The sequence below is a fragment of the Mya arenaria genome, chromosome 13, assembly GCF_026914265.1.
Source record: "Mya arenaria isolate MELC-2E11 chromosome 13, ASM2691426v1".
Taxonomy (NCBI): Eukaryota; Metazoa; Mollusca; class Bivalvia; order Myida; family Myidae; genus Mya; species Mya arenaria.
Genome location: NC_069134.1, coordinates 59,921,376 through 59,945,700, shown reverse-complemented (window position 1 = coordinate 59,945,700; position 24,325 = coordinate 59,921,376). Strand labels below are relative to the sequence as shown.

At 38.8% G+C, this 24,325-nt stretch overlaps 1 protein-coding gene across 1 annotated transcript; it reads left to right on the top strand.

The window, feature by feature from the left end:
* The first annotated feature begins 4,742 nt into the window (after window positions 1-4,742).
* Window positions 4,743-12,628, top strand: LOC128214853 (uncharacterized). Its single transcript, XM_052921534.1, has 4 exons — window positions 4,743-5,370; window positions 6,481-6,564; window positions 8,122-8,233; window positions 12,134-12,628. Exons 1-4 carry the CDS (start codon window positions 5,283-5,285, stop codon window positions 12,186-12,188), a joined length of 339 nt encoding a protein of 112 aa, XP_052777494.1. The 5' UTR covers window positions 4,743-5,282; the 3' UTR covers window positions 12,189-12,628.
* Window positions 12,629-24,325: the final 11,697 nt, after the last annotated feature.

The following is a 24,325-nucleotide window of genomic DNA, read 5'->3' as shown; positions in this document are numbered from 1 at the left end:
TTCCTTGATTGGGCCACGATTTTTTAAAAATAACAAAATATGGTTCAAGTTATCTATGTGCGAAACATTTGTACTGTATGCGTGGAATTATTCAAAATAATATCAACAAGAATACCCACAAAACTTGAAATAGGAACCTAGTTAGTATAACGGCATTTGCCTGGTACAGCCATATGGTCGACAAATCAGTGGCATTAGCCTGGTACCGCCGTATGGTCGTACGGTCGAAAAATCAGTGGCATTGACCTGGTACCGCCATATGTTCGTACGGTCGACAAATCATCGGCATATAAAGCCTGGTACCGCCACATGGTCGTACGGTCGACAAATCATCGGCATTGACCTGGTACCGCCATATGTTCGTATGGTCGACAAATCATCGGCATATAAAGCCTGGTACCGCCACATGGTCGAACGGTCGACAAATCATCGGCATATAAAGCCTGGTACCGCCACATGGTCGTACAGTCGACAAATCATCGGCATATAAAGCCTGGTACCGCCACATGGTCGTACGGTCGACAAATCATCGGCATATAAAGCCTGGTACCGCCACATGTTCGTACGGTCGACAAATTATCCGCATATAAAGCCTGGTACCGCCACATGGTCGTACGGTCGACAAATCATCGGCATATAAATCCTGGTACCGCCACATGGTCGTACGGTCGACAAATCATCGGCATATAAAGCCTGGTACCGCCACATGGTCGTACGGTCGACAAATCATCGGCATTGACCTGGTACCGCCATATGTTCGTATGGTCGACAAATCATCGGCATATAAAGCCTGGTACCGCCACATGGTCGAACGGTCGACAAATCATCGGCATATAAAGCCTGGTACCGCCACATGGTCGTACGGTCGACAAATCATCGGCATATAAAGCCTGGTACCGCCACATGGTCGTACGGTCGACAAATCATCGGCATATAAAGCCTGGTACCGCCACATGGTCGTACGGTTGACAAATCATCGGCATATAAAGCCTGGTACCGCCACATGGTCGTACGGTCGAAAAATCATCGGCATATAAAGCCTGGTACCGCCACATGGTCGTACGGTCGAAAATTCATCGGCATATAAAGCCTGGTACCGCCACATGGTCGTACGGTCGAAAAATCATCGGCATATAAAGCCTGGTACCGCCACATGGTCGTACGGTCGACAAATCATCGGCATATAAAGCCTGGTACCGCCACATGGTCGTACGGTCGAAAAATCATCGGCATATAAAGCCTGGTACCGCCACATGGTCGTACGGTCGACAAATCATCGGCATATAAAGCCTGGTACCGCCACATGGTCGTACGGTCGACAAATCATCGGCATATAAAGCCTGGTACCGCCACATGGTCGTACGGTCGACAAATGGCATATAAAGCCTGGTACCGCCATATGTTCGTGCGGTCGACAAACCATCGGCATATAAAGCCTGGTACCGCCACATGGTCGTACGGTCGACAAATCAACGGCATTGACCTGGTACTGCCATATGGTCGTACGGTCGAAAAATCAGCGGCATTTACCTGGTACCGCCATATGGTCGTACGGTCGACAAATCAGCGGCATTTACCTGGTACTGTCATATGGTCGTACGGTTGGCAGTCAGTGGCATTGACCTGGTACTGCCACATGGTCGTACGGTCGACAAATCAGAGGCATTAGCCTGGTTCCGCCAAATGGTCGTGCGGTCGACAAAACAGCGGCATTTGTCTATTACCGTCATATGGTCGTGCGGTCGGCAAATAAGCGGCATCGGCCTGGTACCGCCGTATGGTCGTACGGTCAGCAAATAAAAAGTGATCTTGAATTAATACTCGTTTAAAAATCACCTCATATACTATCCTTTATGTGAACACTGTAACGCTTAAGAACATGCCGAACACTTCTACTGCTCAGTATATACAGTCGAAAAGCACAGACTTTTTCAGAACACTATGCAATTTTAACCTTTGAGTACTAACAAACTACTTTTCGGATCTTATAATCTCTCTTATGATGATTGTAATATTTACGGAAGTGCATCATGCTATAAAGTATAGTTATAACTTCTTCAACATTCAACTGTAAGCACAAGGAGCACTCCATTACTCGCCCCCATCCATTCCTTTTCCTCTCTTGATATCTCTCTCTCCTCAATTTTATTTCTTACACTTAGCTTAATTTCCACTTTTTCAATTATTATTTATTACATTACACGATCTGTTAATAATAAAACACTTATCTCGTAGTCATAAAACACATGATTCTCATTCCTTATATAATGTATATGAAAAATACATAAATGCATGAAATATTTCACTTGGTTTCAAAGTTTATGTGAAAACGGAATCATTTTGCTTCTCCTGTGACGTTATGGAAAAGGGCCGTAAAAGGAGTTGGAGACCCTCGTGGTCCAATCCCTTTGCATGTCTTTTTATATGAACGTCAGCTTTGTTACACTGCACTGATTCTGTTTCTTTGGTGTTTTCTTCATCCAATAATGTATCGTCATGTTATATAAAATATGTTTAAATATAAAAGCACCGGCCCGATTATGGCTTTCAAATTCTGTGTTAAACAGGTACATATTTTGTGTCGTTGTTTCTCTTACAGAGGTTTCAATTTCCTGTCGTTCTTTTTTACACAGATGTTCGTGATTTCTTTCACAGAGGCGTCAATTTCTTGTCGATGTTTCCCTCAAAGAGCTATCAGTATCATATCGTTGTTTCTCTCAAGAAGATGTCAATACCGTATCGTTATTTCTCTCAAGAAGATGTCAATTTCGTATCGTTGTTTTTTTCATAGAAATGTCAATATCGCGTCGTTATTTCTCTCAAAGAGATGTCAACATCGCGTCGTTATTTCTCTCAAAAAATGTCAATATCGCGTCGTTATTTCTCTCAAAAAGATGTCAATATCGCGTCGTTATTTCTCTCACAGAGATGTCAATATCGCGTCGTTATTTCTCTCACAGAGATGTCAACATCGCGTCGTTATTTCTCTCACAGAGATGTCAACATCGTGTCGTTATTTCTTTCAAAGAGATGTCAACATCGCCTCGTTATTTCTCTCAAAAAATGTCAATATCGCGTCGTTATTTCTCTCACAGAGATGTCAATATCGCGTCGTTATTTCTCTCAAAAAGATGTCAATATCGCGTCGTTATTTCTCTCACAGAGATGTCAATATCGCGTCGTTATTTCTCTCAGAGAGATGTCAACATCGTGTCGTTATTTCTCTCATAGAGATGTCAACATTGTGTCGTTATTTCTCTCACAGAGATGTCAACATTGTGTCGTTGTTTCTCTCACAGAGATGTCAACATTGTGTCGTTATTTCCTTCACAGAGGCGTCGATTTCGTGTCGTTGTTTCTCTCACAGAGATGTCAACATCGTGTCGTTATTTCTCTCACAGAGGCGAAGATTTCGTGTCGTTGTTTCTCTCAAAGTGATGTCACCATTGTGTCGTTATTTCTCTCACAGTGTCGTTATTTCTCTCAAAGAGATGTTAATATCGTGTCGTCCTTTCTGTCAAAGAGATGTTCATATCGTGGCGTTATTTCTCTCAAAGAGATGTGAATATCGTGGCGTTGTTTCTCTCAAATATATATCAATTTCGTGTCACTGTCTCCTCAAAGAGATGTGAATTTCTTGTTGTTGTTTCGATCAAGAAGATGACAATATCGTGTCGCTATTTATCTCAAAAAGATGTTAATTTCTTGTCGATGTTTCCCTCAAAAATGTCAACATCGTGTCGTTATTTCTTTGAGAGATGTCGATTTCGTTCCGTTGTTTCTCTCACAGAGATGGCAGTTCCGTTTCAATGTTTCCCTCCGATAGAGAGTGGCCAATGTTGTGTCATTGTTTCTCTCAAAAAGGTAACACTGTTCGCTACTTCATACAATGATTGATAGTCTTGAAATGAACACAGTTCGTGTACATGTATAAATATTCAGTCGAAGCCCATTTGCATTGAATTCCCAAGATCCCGCGAAAAAACCTGAAGCGTCGGGAAAATTGAGCTAAGCGATAATGCATACGATTAGTAGAAAAATTCGGTTCTTCACAACCAGTTCGAGCCAACGAGGAATTCGAGCCATGCGAGTTCGAGCTAACGGGGCTCGACCTTTACTGTTACCCAATATGCTTAAATATGCATTGCATTTGATGCATGTGGTTTTAAGGTTTAGCGGGATAATGTTCTGACCTTCGAAATGTTGTATATCAGGGGCGGGTCCGGGATATGACATAAGGAGGGCATGACATAAGGAGGGCGTAACATAGGGGCGTTAGCTTTTGACTTGCGCCCCTTCCTTAGAAACGAAATTCATTTGGTTCAAAATGTTGGCAATATGGGGTGGGGGCACTCCCCAAGACAATTTTAACAATTTCAAGGGCGAAATGGTGCATTTTGGGCGTATTTATTACTTTTTCTCCTATATTTAAGAGTAAACTTGGACGATTTTAGGGGGGCACTCGCCGGGTGCGACCCCCTCCCCCCTCTGGATCCATTAGGGTATACTATACAAAATGTTGGCCATCCTTTCCCCTGAAGGATAGGTACGTTGATACTATATAAAGACTTAATAATAATAAGTGGTTGGTATTATATATATACAGTAATAATAGTTGAATAAAATTGGAATGGCTTGCATGCCAGTCTGGTCTTACTATCGATTCCTGCCCAGCGAACCTACATATGGCAGCGGAATGCATATGGAGTTCCAATACCGTTCCTGGCTGTCTCCCGCATAATTCGGCACGCAGACTTGCCAAATCGCGTATTTTTATTGTATTGATCTGAAATATAATATCCAAAATAACCGCGACATATACACAAACTGTTCGACTTCGTTCATTGAGGTTTTAAGCTATTAGTGTATGAACTATATACATGCGGCTGTAGTGCACTGTATTAGCGTATTTCAATAAGTGCTAATCTTGTATTACTGCACTTTGAGGGATTGAAGTGGAATAGAGACGGGAAGATTTTAAGCAGAATATAAATGTGAAGAACGCTTGTATTGTTGTTAGAACGGAGAACTGACTACTTTTATGAGGACTTTTTATGTTTGTTTTATTGTGAAATTGTGATTGAAACTTAAACGTTATCATGGATGCTAGCTAGTTACAGGAATTTCATTTTAACAACGCACAATTTTACGAATGACGATTAAACAAGAGTATTCATTATAAAACATCTCATACTAAATGATTACCTTAAACTTGGAGTTGTTGGAACAATGCAGTGTTATATATTTCAATAGCTTTACATACCTTTGAATATGTAAGTGCCATGCTATTGAAATCAATTGATATGGGTCCACACAATGATCTACGAGTCTTTATCAAAGCCGCTTCATATGCGCTCACTTTAGCACTGGGTAAGTACATGTGCACTCATCTTCTAAACCTTTGTATTTCTCGTTTCTACTCTTAATCGTCTGTTAACAGAATACCGCCTTTCAATGAACACGTGCCGCAAAAAATGAAAAGATATAATGTAAAACACATAAGTGGCAATTAATCGGCACTCCTCGGCCATTTTTCACCGAATACCACCTAAGATTTATACCGATTTATTAGTAGAAGTAGTTCATAGAATTTATAATAATACAACAAATTAATTGAAGTGTCTCAACGTGTAATTTGTTTAGTTCTGTTCAAATCGATTCACAGGGAAGTGTATTATTGCATAAATAATTCAGATTTCTATGAGTAATGTTCTAAGGTTTAACTGCTAAATTGAAATTACTACGCGATCTTCTTCAAGCGTAGTTAAATGTAAAGAATTCTGACTTTGTAAACCGACCATATACATCCGAGGCTATTTTCGATGGAAACTGGCCAGGGTGTTCCGATTTAGGTGGACGTATAAGTCATCAATATCTGAATGTGGATGTTTAGTTGCTCTTTTTCACATATACACACTTAGGCCATACCAAATGGAGTTTATGTTTAGCGCCAATTCTTAGTACGAAAACCTATCTAGCTATCCTGAAACCCCCCACCCCCTGATTTTTTTTTAAATGAGTGACATCCTATGTAGAATATAGACACCAGAGTTTACTCAATTCATGCTGGGCCATTCTCAATTGTTAGATAGCGTCCCACTCAAAATGACTTCAAATAAAACTTGTATTTAAGTGTGTTGCACATGGGAATCACACAGAGGGGGAATCACACTGAGTGCATTCTTTCCTGATATCAATGCGAAAATTACTAATACAAAGTATATGAAGCATGCTGTGTACTTCCGTGTGCTGTAGTCGGAATAAAATTTAAAGAAATTTAAAATATTGACAAATGTTTTTCTTCGATCGGGAAGTCCAAAACGTATCCGTCCGCGGAGGCTAAACATAGAAATTATTTGGTATGGCCTTAGCTATTGCATGATCGAAATAATACCAGCGTAACGCGCAAATGAAGCGTTGGTTTTTAATACACCACGATTTTATGTTTAATACGTATCATAAGTCCGCTTGGTTTTGCAGGTGTCTGTCTTTTGTTACCGGAAGTTGGTTGTGAGTCGTCCTCAGCCGTACCGGCCGGAAATCAGACGTCTACGACTTCACCAGGTGAGAAAATCCCAACCTGTCATACTGTCGATGAGCTTCCGGTCTATTTCTTTCAAATTTGTCATGACGGTCGCTTCAATGAAAGCATCAATATTTATTTGGCCACTATTTTAATGCTCCTCGAAATATTTCGGGGGAGGATATAGTCACCGATTTGTGCGTTCGTCCGTCCGTCCTTCCGTCCGTCCCACTATTCGTATCTATGCTATTTCTCAGTAATCACCGGCTTGTATTCAATGAAACTTTATGGGAAGCTTCATTGCAAGAGGTAATGTGCATATTTTCAGCAAGTTACGAAGGATGTTTTAACAGAGTAAAGGCCGTTTTAGTTTCAAAATCGAATTATGTAAGACCATATCGTCCAACTATTCGTATCCGAGCGTTTTCTCAACAAATTCATATACCGGCTTGAAGTCAATGACTTTACAGATGATATTTGCCAACCCTGAAAAATAACCGGGGTATCTTTGAGTATGAGGGAGTCATTCCCAAAGCAGGATACAGGGTCTAGATCGCTTTCAAGGCAATTCATATTCATTTCAAGGCACGTCCTACTGTATGCAAATTTCTGAGCAAAAATAGTTCTTAAAGTTAAAAGTGCACAATAGTTTGAAGTTAATTGTTCTTATTAAAATGTATGTACAAATAAACAAAAGGAACAGATGCAGCACGGAAGTGTCGACAGCTCATTGTCTTTGCACCACCGAAAAGTAGTGGAGCTGGCGTTTAGTAGGCGTGTATTAGCAAGTTCCGATTGTATTTTTAACAGAGTTATGGCCCTTTCTTTTAAGTGTTATATAGGTATCTTCGTGTCTGGGTTATTTCTAAGTAGCTACCGACTTGAATGCAATGGAACTTTATAGAATGCTGAACCTACAATAAGAGATGCACATATTTTTGCACGTTCCAGTTCAGTATTTTTTTACAGAGTTATGACCCTTTTAATTTCTATATATAGTGTAATAAAGGTACATTTTGTGTCTTGATTATTTCTAAGCAACGGTCTGCTTGACTTCGATAAAACTTTATGTGAAGCTTTAATAACAAGAAGAGATGCGCATACAGTCGAACCCCGTTGGCTCGAACTCCCATCGACCGGCGAAAATACCTCGAGCCTCGGACATTTCGAACCAAGCGGGAATGCTTACCAGAATAAAGAAAACGGTCCTTTACATCCATTTCAAGCCAACGAGGAATTCGAATCAAGCGAGTTCGAGCCAACGGGGTTTGACCGTAGTTACTGTACATTCAGGTTCGATGAATCTACATACATTTGTGGCCCCTTTAAAGTATATATTGTTTTATATAGGTTTATTCATCCTGTCCAATGTGTACACCGTCGTGGAACATACATAGTTTCAAACGATAATCTTGTTTGTTCTGATATAGACAAAACGAATCTTTAACGCGTGTTATAACGATTAAAAATACGCAAATAAAGTATTGCAAAAACGTATGCAGTGATAAATCATATAAAAAAAAGCTTTAAGTAAAGCTTTAGTCCTGAGTTAAGCATACGCATTATGCACGCTTTATATTGCATATTGTATTTTCCAGTCCACCAGTATAGCCACTCAGCGCCAGCCAAATCCTTTCCCGCCTGGCTTATTGGCGTCATCGTTCTCACATGCCTTGGAGTTTTAATCGTCATAGCTACCATTGTCCAGAGGTAAGGGCGTTTTAGCTTACAAGCATTGTTTTGTATCAGCCCTCCAGCCGCGTCTGGCTTATTGGCGTCATAGACCATCCATGCTGGATTTCTGGTCACCAGCGCTACCATTGTCCAAAGGTAAGGGTTATCCAGTCAGACAACTAGTATTAACCTAGCCGCTACCCACCATCCTCGGCACCCCAGCGTATCATAACCTATATGATATAGGTTATGATACGCTGGGGTGCCGAGGATGCTCCCCACAAGCCAGATCATTTACTAATTGACTATTTGGTATCGTTGCAAGCTCATGCCTTGGATTTCGCTCGCCGTCACTACCATTGCCAAAGGTAAGGGCTTGACAGCCTTTTATAAAAGTATGTTAAAGTATTACAGTCTAACCACTCACCACTGGCAAATTCCTACCCCTGGGTTATTGGCGTCATAGACATTTCATGTCTTGGAAATTCGGTCACCATCGCTTTTATTGTCAAGAGGTAAGCGCTCTCTAGTCTAGCCTTTTTGTTCCCCAGTACAGCTAATCAACGCCAACAAATACTTTCCCGTCTGGCTTATTCGCATTACTGTTCCCTCGAGAAGAGCCACGACAGTTTTAATATGTTCAAAACTATCACATTGATGTTACGCTTTGTTATGATTCTTCAATCGCACATAATGTTACTGCATTAAATTAAAGCTACGGTCAGCTACGATCTCCAACGATTACCAACGAAAGTCCACGAATGCCTACCCGATGCCCGTACGACTCTGCCCGAGTAAGCGTCAACTGCACAAAGATTGCGCTACGGTGTAATTAAGATTTTTAGCAAATACAGTTGTTTTAAAACAGTTCAAAACCGCCCTAGCTTCGTATATACAAACATGTTTAGACTTAGTTTGAGAATAACGCTCAGAAAACTGAATTCTTGATTGGTTAAAATTTAAAGTGACACTTTTTTTTCAAAATCAAAACATACACATGTATAACAAACGTAAAATTTGAGTGATAAATCTTTAACTACTAACTAAATCATGCATTTAAAGAAAATATTAGTTACTGATAACAAGATTGTAACCGTGTCTTAGAAAGCTGAAAACGCAAAAAAAATTGATTGGTGAATGCTAAAAGATTTGGTGTGATCTTCTATCGTGTCAAAAGGTACAAATACCGTGTTTTCTGCACCTTTCTTTCAAGTGAAACTCGGTATCCTTCATAAGAACCATTGTTTTCGACCTATTTTCATCCTTTTTGGTAAATTAATGTTTTAATTGTAGTCAATCCTATTTTGGAGTAAGTCTGCATCTTTAAAATATTAAAAAAGATGTCTGTTAAATTGTATTACAGGGGTGATATTCAATATGAGGCCACAATGCAAAAGTAGGTGGGGAAGGTCAAAAACTTAAACGTTTAAAAAGTTCATGTTTAATTTAGTTTTGAGGAACGACCTTTTTTGGGAGAGAAACATGTATTCTTGGTGATATGTTTTGGGATAGTAAGGAGTTAAACGAATTTTACAAAAGAAGATTTTATCAGATATTGGATCAAAAGGCATTCACATTGTTTCGGAAAAGTCTGTCGACATTATTACTTTGTTTTATGTCAAAATGCCCCAGACTACCAATTTAACGATGTCTTGATGATATCTTGTAAAATAAGAAAGTTATTCAGAAAAATAATGGCAAAAACTGGATGAAATTTATTTCCGGGTTACATAAATGCGTATATCTGTTACTAAAAAGATGCAATCAAAACAAAGCCACAAGACATTATTAATTGGGCAGTTCCGATAAATTGGACACATAAAAATATTCTTTTTGTATAAAGACTTTTCCGCTTTTTAATTGGAAATCTGATAATATATTCTTTCATAAAATTGCTCAACTCCTTATTGGTGCTTTTCATGTTGCAACGGATATATGAATCATGCTTGTTAAATATTGAACCTCAAACCTAAATAGAAATTGTTTGTTTTTTTAAACATTTTAAATTTTAGTCCTTCATTTGACTTTTGCATCGCTGCCGGCCTTTAAGTTTATCTTACGGTCATATATTATTGACCCCATTCACTGTATAGGTCAGTTCTTTTTTATCGAGCAATCCGATTAGCTACATCGTTCTTAAATCCACTGAAGACCAGTATTGAACACTGCATCAGAACAGATTATGTGTAACAGGTACAATGATTGTGTTATCTTTAATAGCATTTACCAAAATAATTAAGATTGTGCTTTTCTGACTTTTATTCGTTTTTGATACCCTAAGGTCAAGTTGCAAAACTGCAGATTTTCATTTTTTTGTATTTTTGGATGATAAAAATGGATGTAATTTGATGAAGTTTGATGAAATTCATTAAAAATTAAATTGCTCATTAGTCACCATTATTTTCGTAAAACGACTGGAAAAAGGGTTATTTTTTAATATAATGAAAGTTCTTTTTGAGTCTGAGTCTAGACTGGGACTTGAGACTGTTTCTTATCATGGCCCCTGGCCCTTCCCCGAAACTCCAGCATCGCCCAAGTCGCACCACAAATAACACAAATGTATCCACAATCTATCAAATATCACCACGTGTTTCTTAATCGTGGTTTATGGTACATGTGGTAGCCTTAACTATCTCAGTGAGATCATGGCCAGATACGAGCATTAAGTCGGTTTAATTTGCGTACACAGCATTAATAACCTTTAACAAACCAACGTTCGTATAAATTATTGTTCTCGAAAAGTGCGATACTTGAAAGTGACACTCTTATTCAAAATCACTACCTACACATGTTTAACAAACATAAATTTTGAGTGATAAACCTTCAACTACTTACTTAATAATGCATTTATTGAAACTATTAATTACTGATAACAAGATTGTAACCGTGTTTTTAATAGCAGAAAACGCGAAAAATATTAAATGATTGGTGAGTGATAAAAGATTTACTGTGATCTACTATTGTTTCATAAGGTAGAAATACCTTGTTTTCTGTACCTGTCTTTCAAATTAAACTCGGTATCCTTCATAAGAACCATTGTTGCCGACATTTATTCATTCTTTTTGGTATATTAAAACAATTGTATTAATTGTGGTAAATCTTATTTGGGAGTAAGAGTCCATCTTTAAAATCCACGTACTTAACGCCGCACTCTCACAGATTTGCCGTTGTGAAAACTTGTTTACTTTTTGTCTAGGAATGAGTCAATTTCAGCGTAAATATCTGCAAACCAGTGATATAAGATTTTTGTCAGCTGTCTTATATCACTGGTTTTCATGCATTTGTTTGCAATAAAATGGCTTGTTCCAAGACAAAAAAAAATATTAAAAAGTTGTCAAAACGTTTAATCTGTGAGAGTGCAGCTTTAATTAAATAACAAAATAGACATTAAAGCTGCACTCTCACAGATTGAACGTTTTGACAACTTTATGATTTTTTGTCTTGGAGGGAGCCAATTTTTGCGAAAAATTATGGACACCAGTTATATAAGACTGCTGACGAAAAATAAGATCACAGATTTTTATATATTAAGTTCAAAAGTTGATGTTTTATGCATTTTTCATAAACCGTTAGTAACGGTTTAAGCCATAAAACATTAATTTTCGAACTCAAAAATTTGCCCTTTCCAAGACAAAAAAAAAGTTGTAAAAATGGTAAATCTGTGAGAGTGCAGCTTTAACAAACCAACTTTCTGATACATTATTGTTCTCCAAAACTGCGATACTTTAAAATCCCCGTACTTAAGGAACAAAAAGTTAAGTTCACTACTTGTCTTATTGCATGGCTCATGTTTTTGTATTGGTTATTAATTAGTTCCTTAGAATTTATTTTGAGAGGCAAAAAAGCATGTTTTATGTTATGTGATTTCGCTAATTCAGTACGTGCGTGAAATCCGATTCTAACCCAAATCTGTCAGTGTTGTTTACATGGTTTCAGGATAATGCGCAGACGGGAGAACAGGATGGATCAATATAGGATGGGAACTGCTTAGAACATCATTAGAATGTACGCGGGATTCACAGAAAATACGTCACTAAGGAAGTCGATGACACTAAGCAGCTCGAGTTTGCGCAAGGTGCAACGGAAGTTCATGCTATTTTTAGATTCCTTCGCGCTTCGAGTTTTCTTGTTAAGCCAAATATATTAGAACGTATAAAAATAGTTTCGATATAATGAAAGCGCCAATATTGTTGACAAAACTGACATTATACAAGCATGTTTGTTTTGAAAGCTATAGACTTGACTTACCAGTATCTATATTAAAGGCAATGCCACTGGGCGACGCATATGGACGGGCACAACGGTAATTAAATTATTATCATCAGCTCTTAAAAGGCAAGATAATCGTGTATAAGACGAAATGGGGCAGTGGAAATGACTTGTGGGGCAGTATGCAGGCGATTCTTGTTGAAATAAACACAGGAAGAATAAGCGACAGTATTTGGCACAGAATATATTGCTTCAGGCAATCTGAAACTTTCATGTCCTCGCTCATAGACCGCTCTCGGTAAGGTAATATAAGCTTTCCATGGAGGAATTATAAATGATTACTTGCTATAAACGCACTGTACACACACACACATATATATATATATATATATATATATATATATATATATATATATATATATATATATATATATAGAAGATTCTTGTCACGCACAAGCAATGACTAGCTCTAATATAATTATGTACATGCTGATGACTTGCGTGGCCCAAGTTTTTTAAAACTTCGCTGACTCTTTGAAACGCGGAACATTCACGTGAAGGTATCGTTAAAGAGCGTCATGAACGTTTTATGAATCCGTGGACAGAGCGTTGACAGCGCACAGACAGAACGTGTGAAGAACGTATGAGTATTGACGTCAATGTGTGCGTGTCACTGACCGATTGAAAAACATGGAGTTGAAAACACAGTTGAAGTCCAAGCCATTTTATTGAATTCTCATTTATTTAAGCTAACATCTGCGTCATGAAAAGGAAGAAAACATATTAAAGTAACGATGGTTACGATTCAACGTGGACAACGAGTTTTTCCATACAATAGCAAGAAGTGGCACTAGAATTTGCGCTAGTTCTTTTGCGTGTCAATGACACCAAGGCACTCTTATACTCCAACTATAATGATAATGACCATATAGGCTCCTCGCTCAAAGAAGTTCAACATCACAAGCGTATTGCAAAAAAACCAACACTTCAATACCGATGAGTTTATTAATGGTAATGGCTAGCGGCTCGACTTAGCTGTTAGTGAACAGACGACCCTTGTTGGAAAAGGGCAATAGTTGACGCCAATACTTATACACAAGTACACTCGCGCCATAGTTGATCATATATGCATGAAGTATGCATACAGATACAGATGTAGTTCGTGGCGGGGCTCCTAATGGGGCGTCAGGGGACCGTTCCTGTGTTCTGGTCTGTATCAAACAGACGCTTTAAAGTGATACTCTTATTCAAAATCAATACATACACAGTCATGTAACAATAACAAACATAGATTTTGAGTGATAAACCTTTACCTAATTACTAAATAATGCATTTATGAAAATATTTATTACTGAAATCAAGATTGAAACCGTAAATTTAAAAGCTGAAAACGCAAAAGTATTAAATTATTGGTGAGTGCTTAAAGATTTATTGTGATCTACTATAGTCTCATGATGTAGTTTTTTGCACTTTTCTTTCAAATTCAACTCGGTTTCCTTCATAAAAACTATTGTTTTCGACATTTATTCCTTTTGGTATATAATTTGTTTTTGTATTAACTGTTATAAATCTTTTTGGGAGTAAGAGTGCATCTTTAAAGGAGCATTTCGCCAGTTCGTTAACAGAAACATGAGCCTTGGAAGGTGGACACGGAGTGATAAAAAACAACAAAAAACACAGTGCCCCTTAACAGCTTCCCTGAAATCGCGTGTGATATTCAAGCACCAAAGAAAATACTGTCATAACGTGCCAACGATTTTTTTTAAATATTTCATTATATTTCCTTTTATATTTCCCGATTAAATAGGATATATGTATATGACCTTTTTCGGGTCTTGAGAGCCTTAACAAATATTATCCGCAATGTATGTGATTTTTATAATATTTTATAATATTGTTAGTATGATACGCTCGTATTTCATAAAAAAATGAATACTTCCTATCAGATTTTCTTTTTTAGGAAATATTTACATCTCGAAGGAAAACAATTGCTGTTAATTTCCAATGCACTTATTATGCATTGTACTCATATCATTCGGAGCTCCTCGGCCATTTTATCGAAAACAACCTCGGATGTATATGGACGATTTACACACTCAGAAATCGGTATGTTTAAGTCCGCTGCAAGTAGATTGAGTAGTATTTTTTAGCAAATAAACTTAATGACTTAACTCTTGGGAATCTTAATTATGTTTGCAGTTATACACTTCACTGGCAATTAATTTAAACTTAGATCAATAAATTCAAGCTAAAACACTACATTTGATTAATGATATAAATTCAAAATTTACGAACTACTTCTACTGATGTTCCGGCATACATCCGAAGTTGTATTCGAGAAAAATGGCCAAATGGTGCTTTTATGTGTTGTTCTTGCCATAAACTATGTATGCGTCAATGTTTTAGTCTAAGTAAATACATGTACATGATACCTCATTACATGTACATTGGTCCTGCGGCGTCAGGCGAATCCATAGGTGATAGTTTTAGTCAGATATTGCGAACCTTTTTTTTCCTTATATAATTATATGTCTTATACTAATACTGGTTTTACGAAGTTTGACTAATACTGCCACCTATGAGCGAAACTAAACAATAGTGTTTAAAATAAAAGGTGCGTCATCTTACCATAGAAATTATAAAAGATTACAGATTGGTAGTATGTAATTGTAAATAAAAAGTTTGTTGAGACTGTGACGCATAATATTTTTTGGAGTGGGTCCATAATTATGCACCAGTCAATTGTAACCACCCCCACCCCCAGGTCTGGGGTATACCGGGGATAGCCGGGAAATGGGCCGTGTTTTTACCTTCCAGGTGGCCCCGCATAGCCGGGTGAATGCGGTGGTTTTGTCTTCGCAATGGTCCTTACCTATTGTCCCTGGGGTGCGGGGGCATTTAGCGGGGTTCTAACAATCAGTTCGTCCCCGCTTTTGACTGGACCAAAAATCAAAGTCCCCGCTATTCCCCGGACATGGGAGAGCCGTGGTTGCAATTGACTGGTGCATTACAACCTCAAGTTCTTTAGTGGTCTACACTATGGTATATAGTTTATATCTACCGCTTCAGCTGATCACGAACCTATTAACCAGATTAACATCAATAACGGTGACTGCTGATTTACTGCAATAAATGTATTGGAAAACTTGAGAAATACTGCCTTCTCATTGGACAAAAGATTATGTTGACCACTAAATGACTTACGCGGTCGGAAATTCAATAATATTGATGAATTTTGTAACTGTATAACTTGACATTTTGTTTTTCTATAATTATATCTTGAATCGGAGTAAACGGAAAGAAATTGCAATCAAATATTCATGTTTTTTTTTATTTTTTCAATAATTGAATTGACCCCAGACTGCTCATGTACACCGCAAAATGAAGCAGCGTGGCATTCATCACCGTTGGTTAAAATATGGTTAAAATATGGTTATTTGACATACTTATTTTTTTACATTATTGCCCCAGTTGCACTTGTCAGTGTGTGGGGGGGGGGGGGCGCTTTTAACAACCCCCCCGGAAGAAGATTGATATATTTTTTTAATTAATGTGGTTATGAGGGGGTCGAACCAAGTCCCCAAGACCACGGAGCCGCCACTGAGAGGACATATATATATATAAAACATTACTTTACCTTATCTAATATTATACGTTATGGGGCTAGTAGATGACCCAATATGGGATATACGGGGCCAAGGGAACCATATCGGGCCATCTACTAACCCGGCCCGTAACATATATATCACGTCGACAACATGTTTACACAATTAAATGTATCATTTATTCATCGGAATCGCAAAATAGACGCCATTTTGGTACGATATACATTTCGTGATCTAATATGAAAAAATATGGGGCCACCGCGTGACCAGTCCTGGACCAATGGGTTGCGTCATATATGTTGGAGGCGTGATATACTGTTGTACAGGCCCCTGTTCATCAAAGGTGGTATTGCATTGCAAGTTCCGCTTTTACGGAAACAATGTAAGCCCGCTGATACTTAGATATTATACTTTGATTGAAGAGAAAGTGTACCCACTTGGGATGAAACTTGGTGTTGAATTACCATGTACGTATGAGTAATTCTTGAAGGGGCTAGACACCAGATGATACAATTGCAAGAGAAAAAGAAAATTGTCACTTACATAAAATTCACATTGTTGTGTACATTGCATGGAATCTTACTTACTGATGTGTCAAATCGATTACGACACATGCATCTTTCGCAGTTTTTGCGCAGTTTTCCAATTCGAAATTTTCTACGGTTGTCTACCAAGTAATTCCAAGTAAGTTTAAAAATAGCGTCGGTATATTTATCTGTAATAAACAGATATGATTTAAACTGGGAACCCGTTATGTGCTATTTTAAACGGGTGCACAAAGATGAGACAACACTATGAGTGTTGCGTTTATTATTTTAACCATGTAAAGCCCTCTTTCTGGCTAGCATTGGTAATGCACCAGTCATTTGTAAACACGCCCCCCCCCCCAGGTCCGGGGGTATACCGGGGATAGTCGGGGAAATGGGCCGTGTTTACCTTCCAGGTGGACCCGCAGTGCCGGGTGAATGCGGTGGTTTTGTCTTCGCGCAAAAATAGCGGGGAATGGGCCTAACCTGGGGTCCCTGGGGTGCGGGGGCATTTGGTGGGGATTTTACCAGCAGGTCGTCCCCACAGGGCGGGGACTTAACCCGGGCTTTGCTGGACCGAAATTCAAAGTCCCCGCTATTCCACGGACCTGGGGGGGGGGGGGGGCGTGGTTACAATTGACTGGTGCATAATTATATATATAGCTATGATTGTTTTGAGGAAATACTGTATTTGCCGAATTTTGGACTATCTGGTGTCTTACGTCTTTTCAGGAAATGATTTAATTTGTTTGTATTGCTTTGTTTACTACAATTAAATCTATAATCTTATACACATCATAAAATGAACGTGTTTTATTACTATTTTCAATTATGAAGACTGAAATAGATGTTTACTTGCGTGAGGGAAAAAGGAATTAAACCAGCTCAATCTTTATCCATTACCGTTTTTATTGCAAGGTATATGCGAAGGATATGGAAAGCCAAAGACCATATAATCCAAGACATACTTATGCCAGATTTTGTGCACCAACTGGCATGGAACGTCCTTGAAATACTTCTGAAGGTTGTCTTCTGAAGCGTCGTTATAGCCGGTTGCCTTTCTAGCCGGCGGTTTGATGTCATGTGCGTTAAGTAACGTTAGTAAAAGACGTATGTCACGGTCGTACGTGGCCTGATGCCCTATAAATGACGGCGGCTGGTGGCAGGGAAGACAGCGGTGAAAGTAGGGAAAGTGGTGAGGGTTCATGCTGTTGGGGTCAACGGGGCTTTGCTCTATGCTGCGTAAAAACGTTGTGAACGTAACGTTAAGGTAAGGTAACCCACGTCCGCCCATTTTGTCGCGGTACGCTGACAACAACCGTTCCAGTGGTTCACGTACAAACGTAACATTAACGTAATGACGTAAATCTTCAACCGGGTGTGTCTCTAATTGCATATACTTGGAAAAGTAATAGCTCCAAGACTTTCTGCCGTGAATGCTACTGATATTAGTCCTTATGTTGTGATCTAGAGCGTACAGTATCCGGTTTAAATTCGATCCACCGACTTTTAAATTGACGCATAAGTTGAGCGGGTACACGTTGCTTGCGACGTAACGTCTAGCGCCGTACAATGATTGATACGCCGAGAACTCGGCGTTGGCATCTGGAATGTAGCTGAAAATCTCACGTTCGACGTCAGCGGGAAGACGCTTGCACATCAGTTGTATGTACTCCGATCGCTCGGTAGGAGACATGTATTTTGAGTCACAGGTTACCTGGATTGATAGAAATGTCTGATGGTAATTCTAAGCTGGCATCCAAATATGGTATGTGCTACCAACGGAAAACAAATTGTTTTCTATTCATTTAGGCGCAATAAAACGTTAACGAAATAGGTTTCATTCGGAGGAAACGCTAGTGTGGTTCGGCTTGGTGCTGACATTCGCTTTGTCTAGAATCAGACAAGGTTAGCCTTGTTGAAAAGTGCAGGCGTTAACCACTGCGCAAACCTTGAAACCCGGGAAGCTTAGACAATTCGGGGGCGGTTCCAGCTTCGACATTAGAGGGGGCGTAACTTAGGGGCCTATTCTTTTCTGCCCTGAGAACCGAAATTTATTTGGTTTAAAATGTTTGCAATGGGGGTTGGGGTTACTCCCCTAAGGAATTTTAACAATTTCTAGTCCGACATGGTGCATTTTACAACCTTTGTCTCCTATATTGAAATAAAAAGTAAACTTGGGCGATTTTGTTGGGGGGGGGGGGGGGGTCTTCTTTATTACTTACATCTTGTGAGTATCTGGCTTTCTCAAGGCAAGTCCTGAACCACATCGCCCACTGCATAGCTTGAATGGATAAATAACACATCATCATCATCATCATCATCATCATCATCATCATCATCATCATCATCATCATCACCACCACCACCACCACCACCACTATCACCACCACCATCATCATCACCATCACCACCACCACCACTATAATCATCATCATCATCAGCTGCAGCATCATCACAATCATCAGCAGTAGCAGCAGCAGCAAAGCCATTGAATACTAGGAGACTGCCACTAATGACAATAATGAATACACTGTTATAGCACAGAATCCAACAATGACATACAAAAGAAGACAAAAATCAACTTACATAATACAATGGATAAACAGCTTATAAATGAAAATCCCAAACATTTTCGTTTCCTACTCCAAACTTTCATCACTTGTTTATACATGCAATTATATTGAACTATTTCACGTTTACAACGTCAACTGAACGCTTTAGTCGATTTAAATACAAGCATAGATTTCCCGAGGGGAAATAAAATATAAAAACCGCTGTATTTCAATGTATTCTGCATTGAATCAGTTTAGTTGAATGAAATAGTATGCCTATAAACAACACATTATTACTTAATAAGACTATACTATAGTATGCATTTTTAAATCGGCCTGTGCACATTTTGTACGTAATGACTGTATTTGATCAACTGCTTCTAGATTTGCGTAAGGGAACGTATATGTATGAGCTTCAATTCCCTCGCGGGTATGAAGACTTTATATGTGCCGTTATAACCACAAAATATTAGTGACAATTGTATTGTGATTAATTTACACTGTTGTTGCGCTTTTTTATCAAAGTGCTTCCCCCAATATATGTTTTTTGACAAATCTTTGCAAACTAATATTGATAAAAAAAATCCTGACAAAGATAGAGCAGCAGTGGGTAACAAGAAGTCTTGCTTCAAAAATAGTATGCTCCCTTTCTGCCGGTAAGCTTGCTCATGTGACAGAATCAGTCTTAGCAAATGTAACAACTCGGCAATCTCCGGCAAGCGTCGGGATAGTCTATTTTTTTGGATAATAGGCCTAAGTGTTACCTTAAATGGTCTTGTTTTCACCACCCTACTTATACTACCTTCCGAGTTATACAGACAGACAGACGGACGAACGGACGGGCGGGCGAGTGCGCGGGTGCGTTGGCGGGGGTGGGTAATTGGGCGGCCGCACGTACGGATGGGCGGGCGTACGAACGGACGGACATTTAGACAAACATTCAGATAAACATACGCACATACAGACGGACGGGTTGCCAGCCAGCCACATATACAGACATGCGTAGTCCATACGGAAATGAATTATCAAAAATGAACAGGCGGGCAGTCAGGCAGGCGGACAGGCAGGCAGGCGGGCGGGTGGGAGTGCAGGCAGGCAGGCACAGGTACAGGCAGGCAGACAGGTACGCGGGTACGGGCAGGCATGCAGGCAGGCAGGTACGGGTATGCAGGCAGGTACAGGCAGGCAGGCAGGTGCGGGTAGGCACAGGCAGGCAGGCAGGTACGGAGAGGCAGGCGGGCAGGTACGGGCAGGCAGGCAGGTAGGTCAGGCAGGCAGGTACGGGTAGGTAGGCAGGTAGTAACGGGCAGCAGGCAGGCAGGTCTGGTAGATAGCAGACAGTCTCAAGTCTAAGTTCAGTCACAAGTGGAAAGAATGGCGAATTTCATTTTAGTGTAACTTTCATTCTAATTGGTTATTAATGATGAAATATGCTGAAGTTTATTACTATTCAAAATGAATATGTACAATTGTATACACTTATTGTGAAACGAATGGAATAAAAAAGTAATTCTGTAATTTAATACAAGTTTTCTGAGGCGTCTGGATTCGAGACAGGTCGTAATCAATGGGCAAATTTTCGCAAAAAAAATGCTACGTTCAACCATTATCTTAAAAAAAAATCTTTGGCGTTTTCATTCGGAACTCCTCGGTCAGTTTTATCGAAAACAACCGTGGATGTATTTTGGGCGGTTTACATACTCAGAAATCGGTATGTTTAAGTCCGCTGCAAGTAGATCGCGTAGTAATTTAATTTAGCAGTTAAATTTAATGACTTAACTCTTGAGAATCTTAATTATGTTTGCAATAATACACTTCCCTGGCAAAAAAATTAAATTTAGATCAAGAAATACAAGCTAAAAAACTGCATTTAATGAATGATAAAATAAAAAAAAAATACGAACTATTTCAACTGATGTACCGGCGTACATCCGAGGTTGTTTTCGATAAAAATGGCGTTTAAGGTTTATTAGATAAAAGGCCGATTCTGATGATTGTTAACTCCAGGCAGTCGATACTCGTATTTTTTTACATTTTCATCGAGAAGTGACGAGTCTGAAATTAATGTCCGACGCATCCATGGGTATGCGCAAAAAGACAAATTATTGCCGAAATTGAATCAATTTCCGGTTCACCACTCGATCAGCCACGCTCGGTAACTATGTAATATCTGTTGCCAATAACAGCCATTATGCATTCCGCATCATTTGCGCGCCGCTAGTTTCTTTCAGAGAAGTTCCATGTTACCCTGACGCTTCACTGAGTCTCCCCTATCTCCGTCCGTCTCTAGCTTCCGGTCCGGTGGCTCCCAAGAAGAGGCGGCAGGAAAATGAGAAATAATATCAGTCTATACCAGACCCTACTTGTCACAATAACGCCCGCCCGGCTTTGGCACGGGCTACGGAATGTAAACAGCGCCATCGTTAGTTGTTCAACATGCAGCTCTCAGTTCAGTTTGGCTTACAGTCGCTCACGTTAGCAAACTGTTTCCTTTGGCATATCTGTTCATCAAAGCGCGACCGGGAAAGCTAATCACAAATGTTAGCCGCAAATACCTTTATTGATATTCGGAAGACCTTGACCATTTACAACCGGAAATAACCTCGGATGTATATGGACGGTTTACAATGTTAGATTTTTTAACATTTAACTACGCTGCAAGTAGATCCCGTAGTAACTTGAATTTAGCAGTAAAACTTCATCACTTTACTGATATTATTCATTCAATAATAAGTAATAAAATTAGGTTCACAATACAAGTTAAAACACTACAATTCATAAATACTATTATTTATTTTTTTACGAACTACTTCTCCCGATGTACCGACATGCATCCGAGGTTGTTTTCGATGTAAAATGGCCGACGTATTCCGAATGCTCTAAGTGAGAGGTTGGATGCCAAGATTATACATAGAAGTCAAAAAGGAATGTTCTTTTGTTAAAGCTTTATAATTATACTAGATATGGTCTTCTTTTCCCCGTATATCCCACATCGGGTCACCTACTTAAAATGACACTCTTATTCAAAATCAATACATACACATGTATAACAAACATAAATTTTGAGTGATAAACCTTTTACTCCTTACTAAATAATGCATTTGTGGAAAATATTTATTACTGATAACGAGTTTGTGACCGTGTATTTAATAGCTGAAAAAGCAAAAATTTAAATGATTGGTGAGTGCTAAAGGATTTACTGTGATCTACTATCGTCTCATAAGGTAGAAATACCGTGTTTTCTGCACCTTTCTTTCAAATTGTACTCAATATCCTTCATAAGAACCATTGTCTTTGACATGAGTTCATCCTTTTTGGTATAATAAAGCAATTGTATTAATTGTGGTAAATCTTATTTGGGAGTAAGGTTGCGTCTTTAAATCGACATAAATCAAATCGACAAGACTTCATCATTTTATCAATACTAAATACTAAATACGACATACGCTTCCATATGAAAATAGCAGATGTCACATTATTACTTTGAATGAGAGTAAATATAATCAGGTGCAATTTGATTTCAACATAATTGAGCCATCGAAGGAATTGGAGAACAAAGGACATAAAATATTTAAGTAGCATATACGCTTGAACATAAACCGCAATATGCCGACATTTGACATGTTTTTGTTTGCGTCAAAAAGCATACAACAAAAATGATGTCGACAATCACGTCAGTGTATACGATATACGCTTCCATACCATGAACAAGAAATTGAAACAACTCACAGGAAAAAGGCTTTGAGAAAGTTAAAGAAGCATATAAACCAAACATAAAAGCTGCACTCTCACAGATTAACCGTTTTGACATCTTTTTTGTCTTGAAATGAGCCACATTTTGCGTAAATGTCTGAAAACCAGTGATATAAGTTGACAGTTGACAAAAAAGCAGATCGCAGTTTTATATACGTTCAAAAAAGTGCGATTTTTTTGCATAATATCGTTATTTTTTCTGCAGTTTTCTAAATAATTTGTCATATTGTGAGTGATCTTATATGACTGAATTAAAGCCGTTGATACAAAAATCAGCTGATTCTGAGACAAAAACTAAAAAAATGTCAAATCTATCAATCTGTGAGAGTAACTGACAATCAAAGTTCAACGGTTTGTAGTAAATATAAACAGTATCTATGCTCCTATAACATAACAGTTTCAAAACATCATATTATTGAACATCAGCGTGCAGTATAAGTGGGATTCGTTGTAATTTATCCGCATGATAGTTATTTGAACGGTTACGCATATTCATACAGTTCCAATATGAGAGTTAATGTGTTCCCAGTAGACAAAAACAAAGAAAACACTTTCTCCGTCCCCAGATAAGTAGATTCAAACATTTAGCCATGTTGTAAATCCTTATCTTGCGCACGGACAGATATGAAAAAGTACCCGTATGTAAAAAAAATAATATATTTTGCTATAATTTATTTAACTGAGGTGGTAAAAAAGAAGCGGGAATAGCGGGGACTTTGACTTTCGGTGTTGCCAAATCCGGGTAAAATCTCCGCCCTGCGGGGACGAACTGCTGGTAAAATCCCCGCCAAATGCCCCCGCACCCCAGGGACCCTAGGTAAGGTAGGTATTCACCCGGCACTGCGGGGGCACCTGGAAGGTAAAAACACGGCCCATTTCCCCGGCTATCCCCGGTTTACCCCCGGACCGGGGGGCGTGGTTACAATTGACTGGTGCATAAGATAGATTCATCCAAACCCTCGCGCAGGGTGTTTTGCCGAAACAAGGTAAACCTCGTTTCCGCAAAACACCCTACGTTCGGGTTGGGAGGAACCTATCTTACACGAGCGTCCCTGGAAGAAACTTATACTCTTAACATGGTTCAACTACATTTATTAATCAAACGCCCGATAATTGCTAAGCCATACATAGTTTCTGGTGAAGCTATTTTTTTTTGATAATTTCTGATAATAAAAGGTTGTGTTTATTTCAGGCACTATTTACAAATCTGCGTCAAAATGATTTACTAATTAAATAGTTAAGGATGAATTTACAGCCCCTCGCTGCTTCAAACTGTTGTTTCTTGTTTTAATTCTGTATTTAATCTTGCAAAAGGAAATTAACACTATTAAGTTACTTTTGTAGCGCCAACATCTTACAATATATCTTTTAAAACACTAACTAAATGGATTTTGGAGTTCATATTTCTCACTGTAAATAAAATAACTATTTCCCTTTAATATCTTCTTTTCTAATGAAATATGAGTTTATTCTGATTAA

What these genes read in the sequence shown, in the direction of transcription:
- LOC128214853 (XM_052921534.1), top strand. Translation starts at nt 5,283, where the DNA reads ATGCTATTGAAATCAATTGATATGGGTCCACACAATGATCTACGAGTC. An exon ending in TGCGCTCACTTTAGCACTGG is followed by an intron (nt 5,371 to 6,480) that starts GTAAGTACATGT and finishes TTGGTTTTGCAG; the next exon opens with GTGTCTGTCTTTTGTTACCG. An exon ending in ATAGCTACCATTGTCCAGAG is followed by an intron (nt 8,234 to 12,133) that starts GTAAGGGCGTTT and finishes ACATGGTTTCAG; the next exon opens with GATAATGCGCAGACGGGAGA.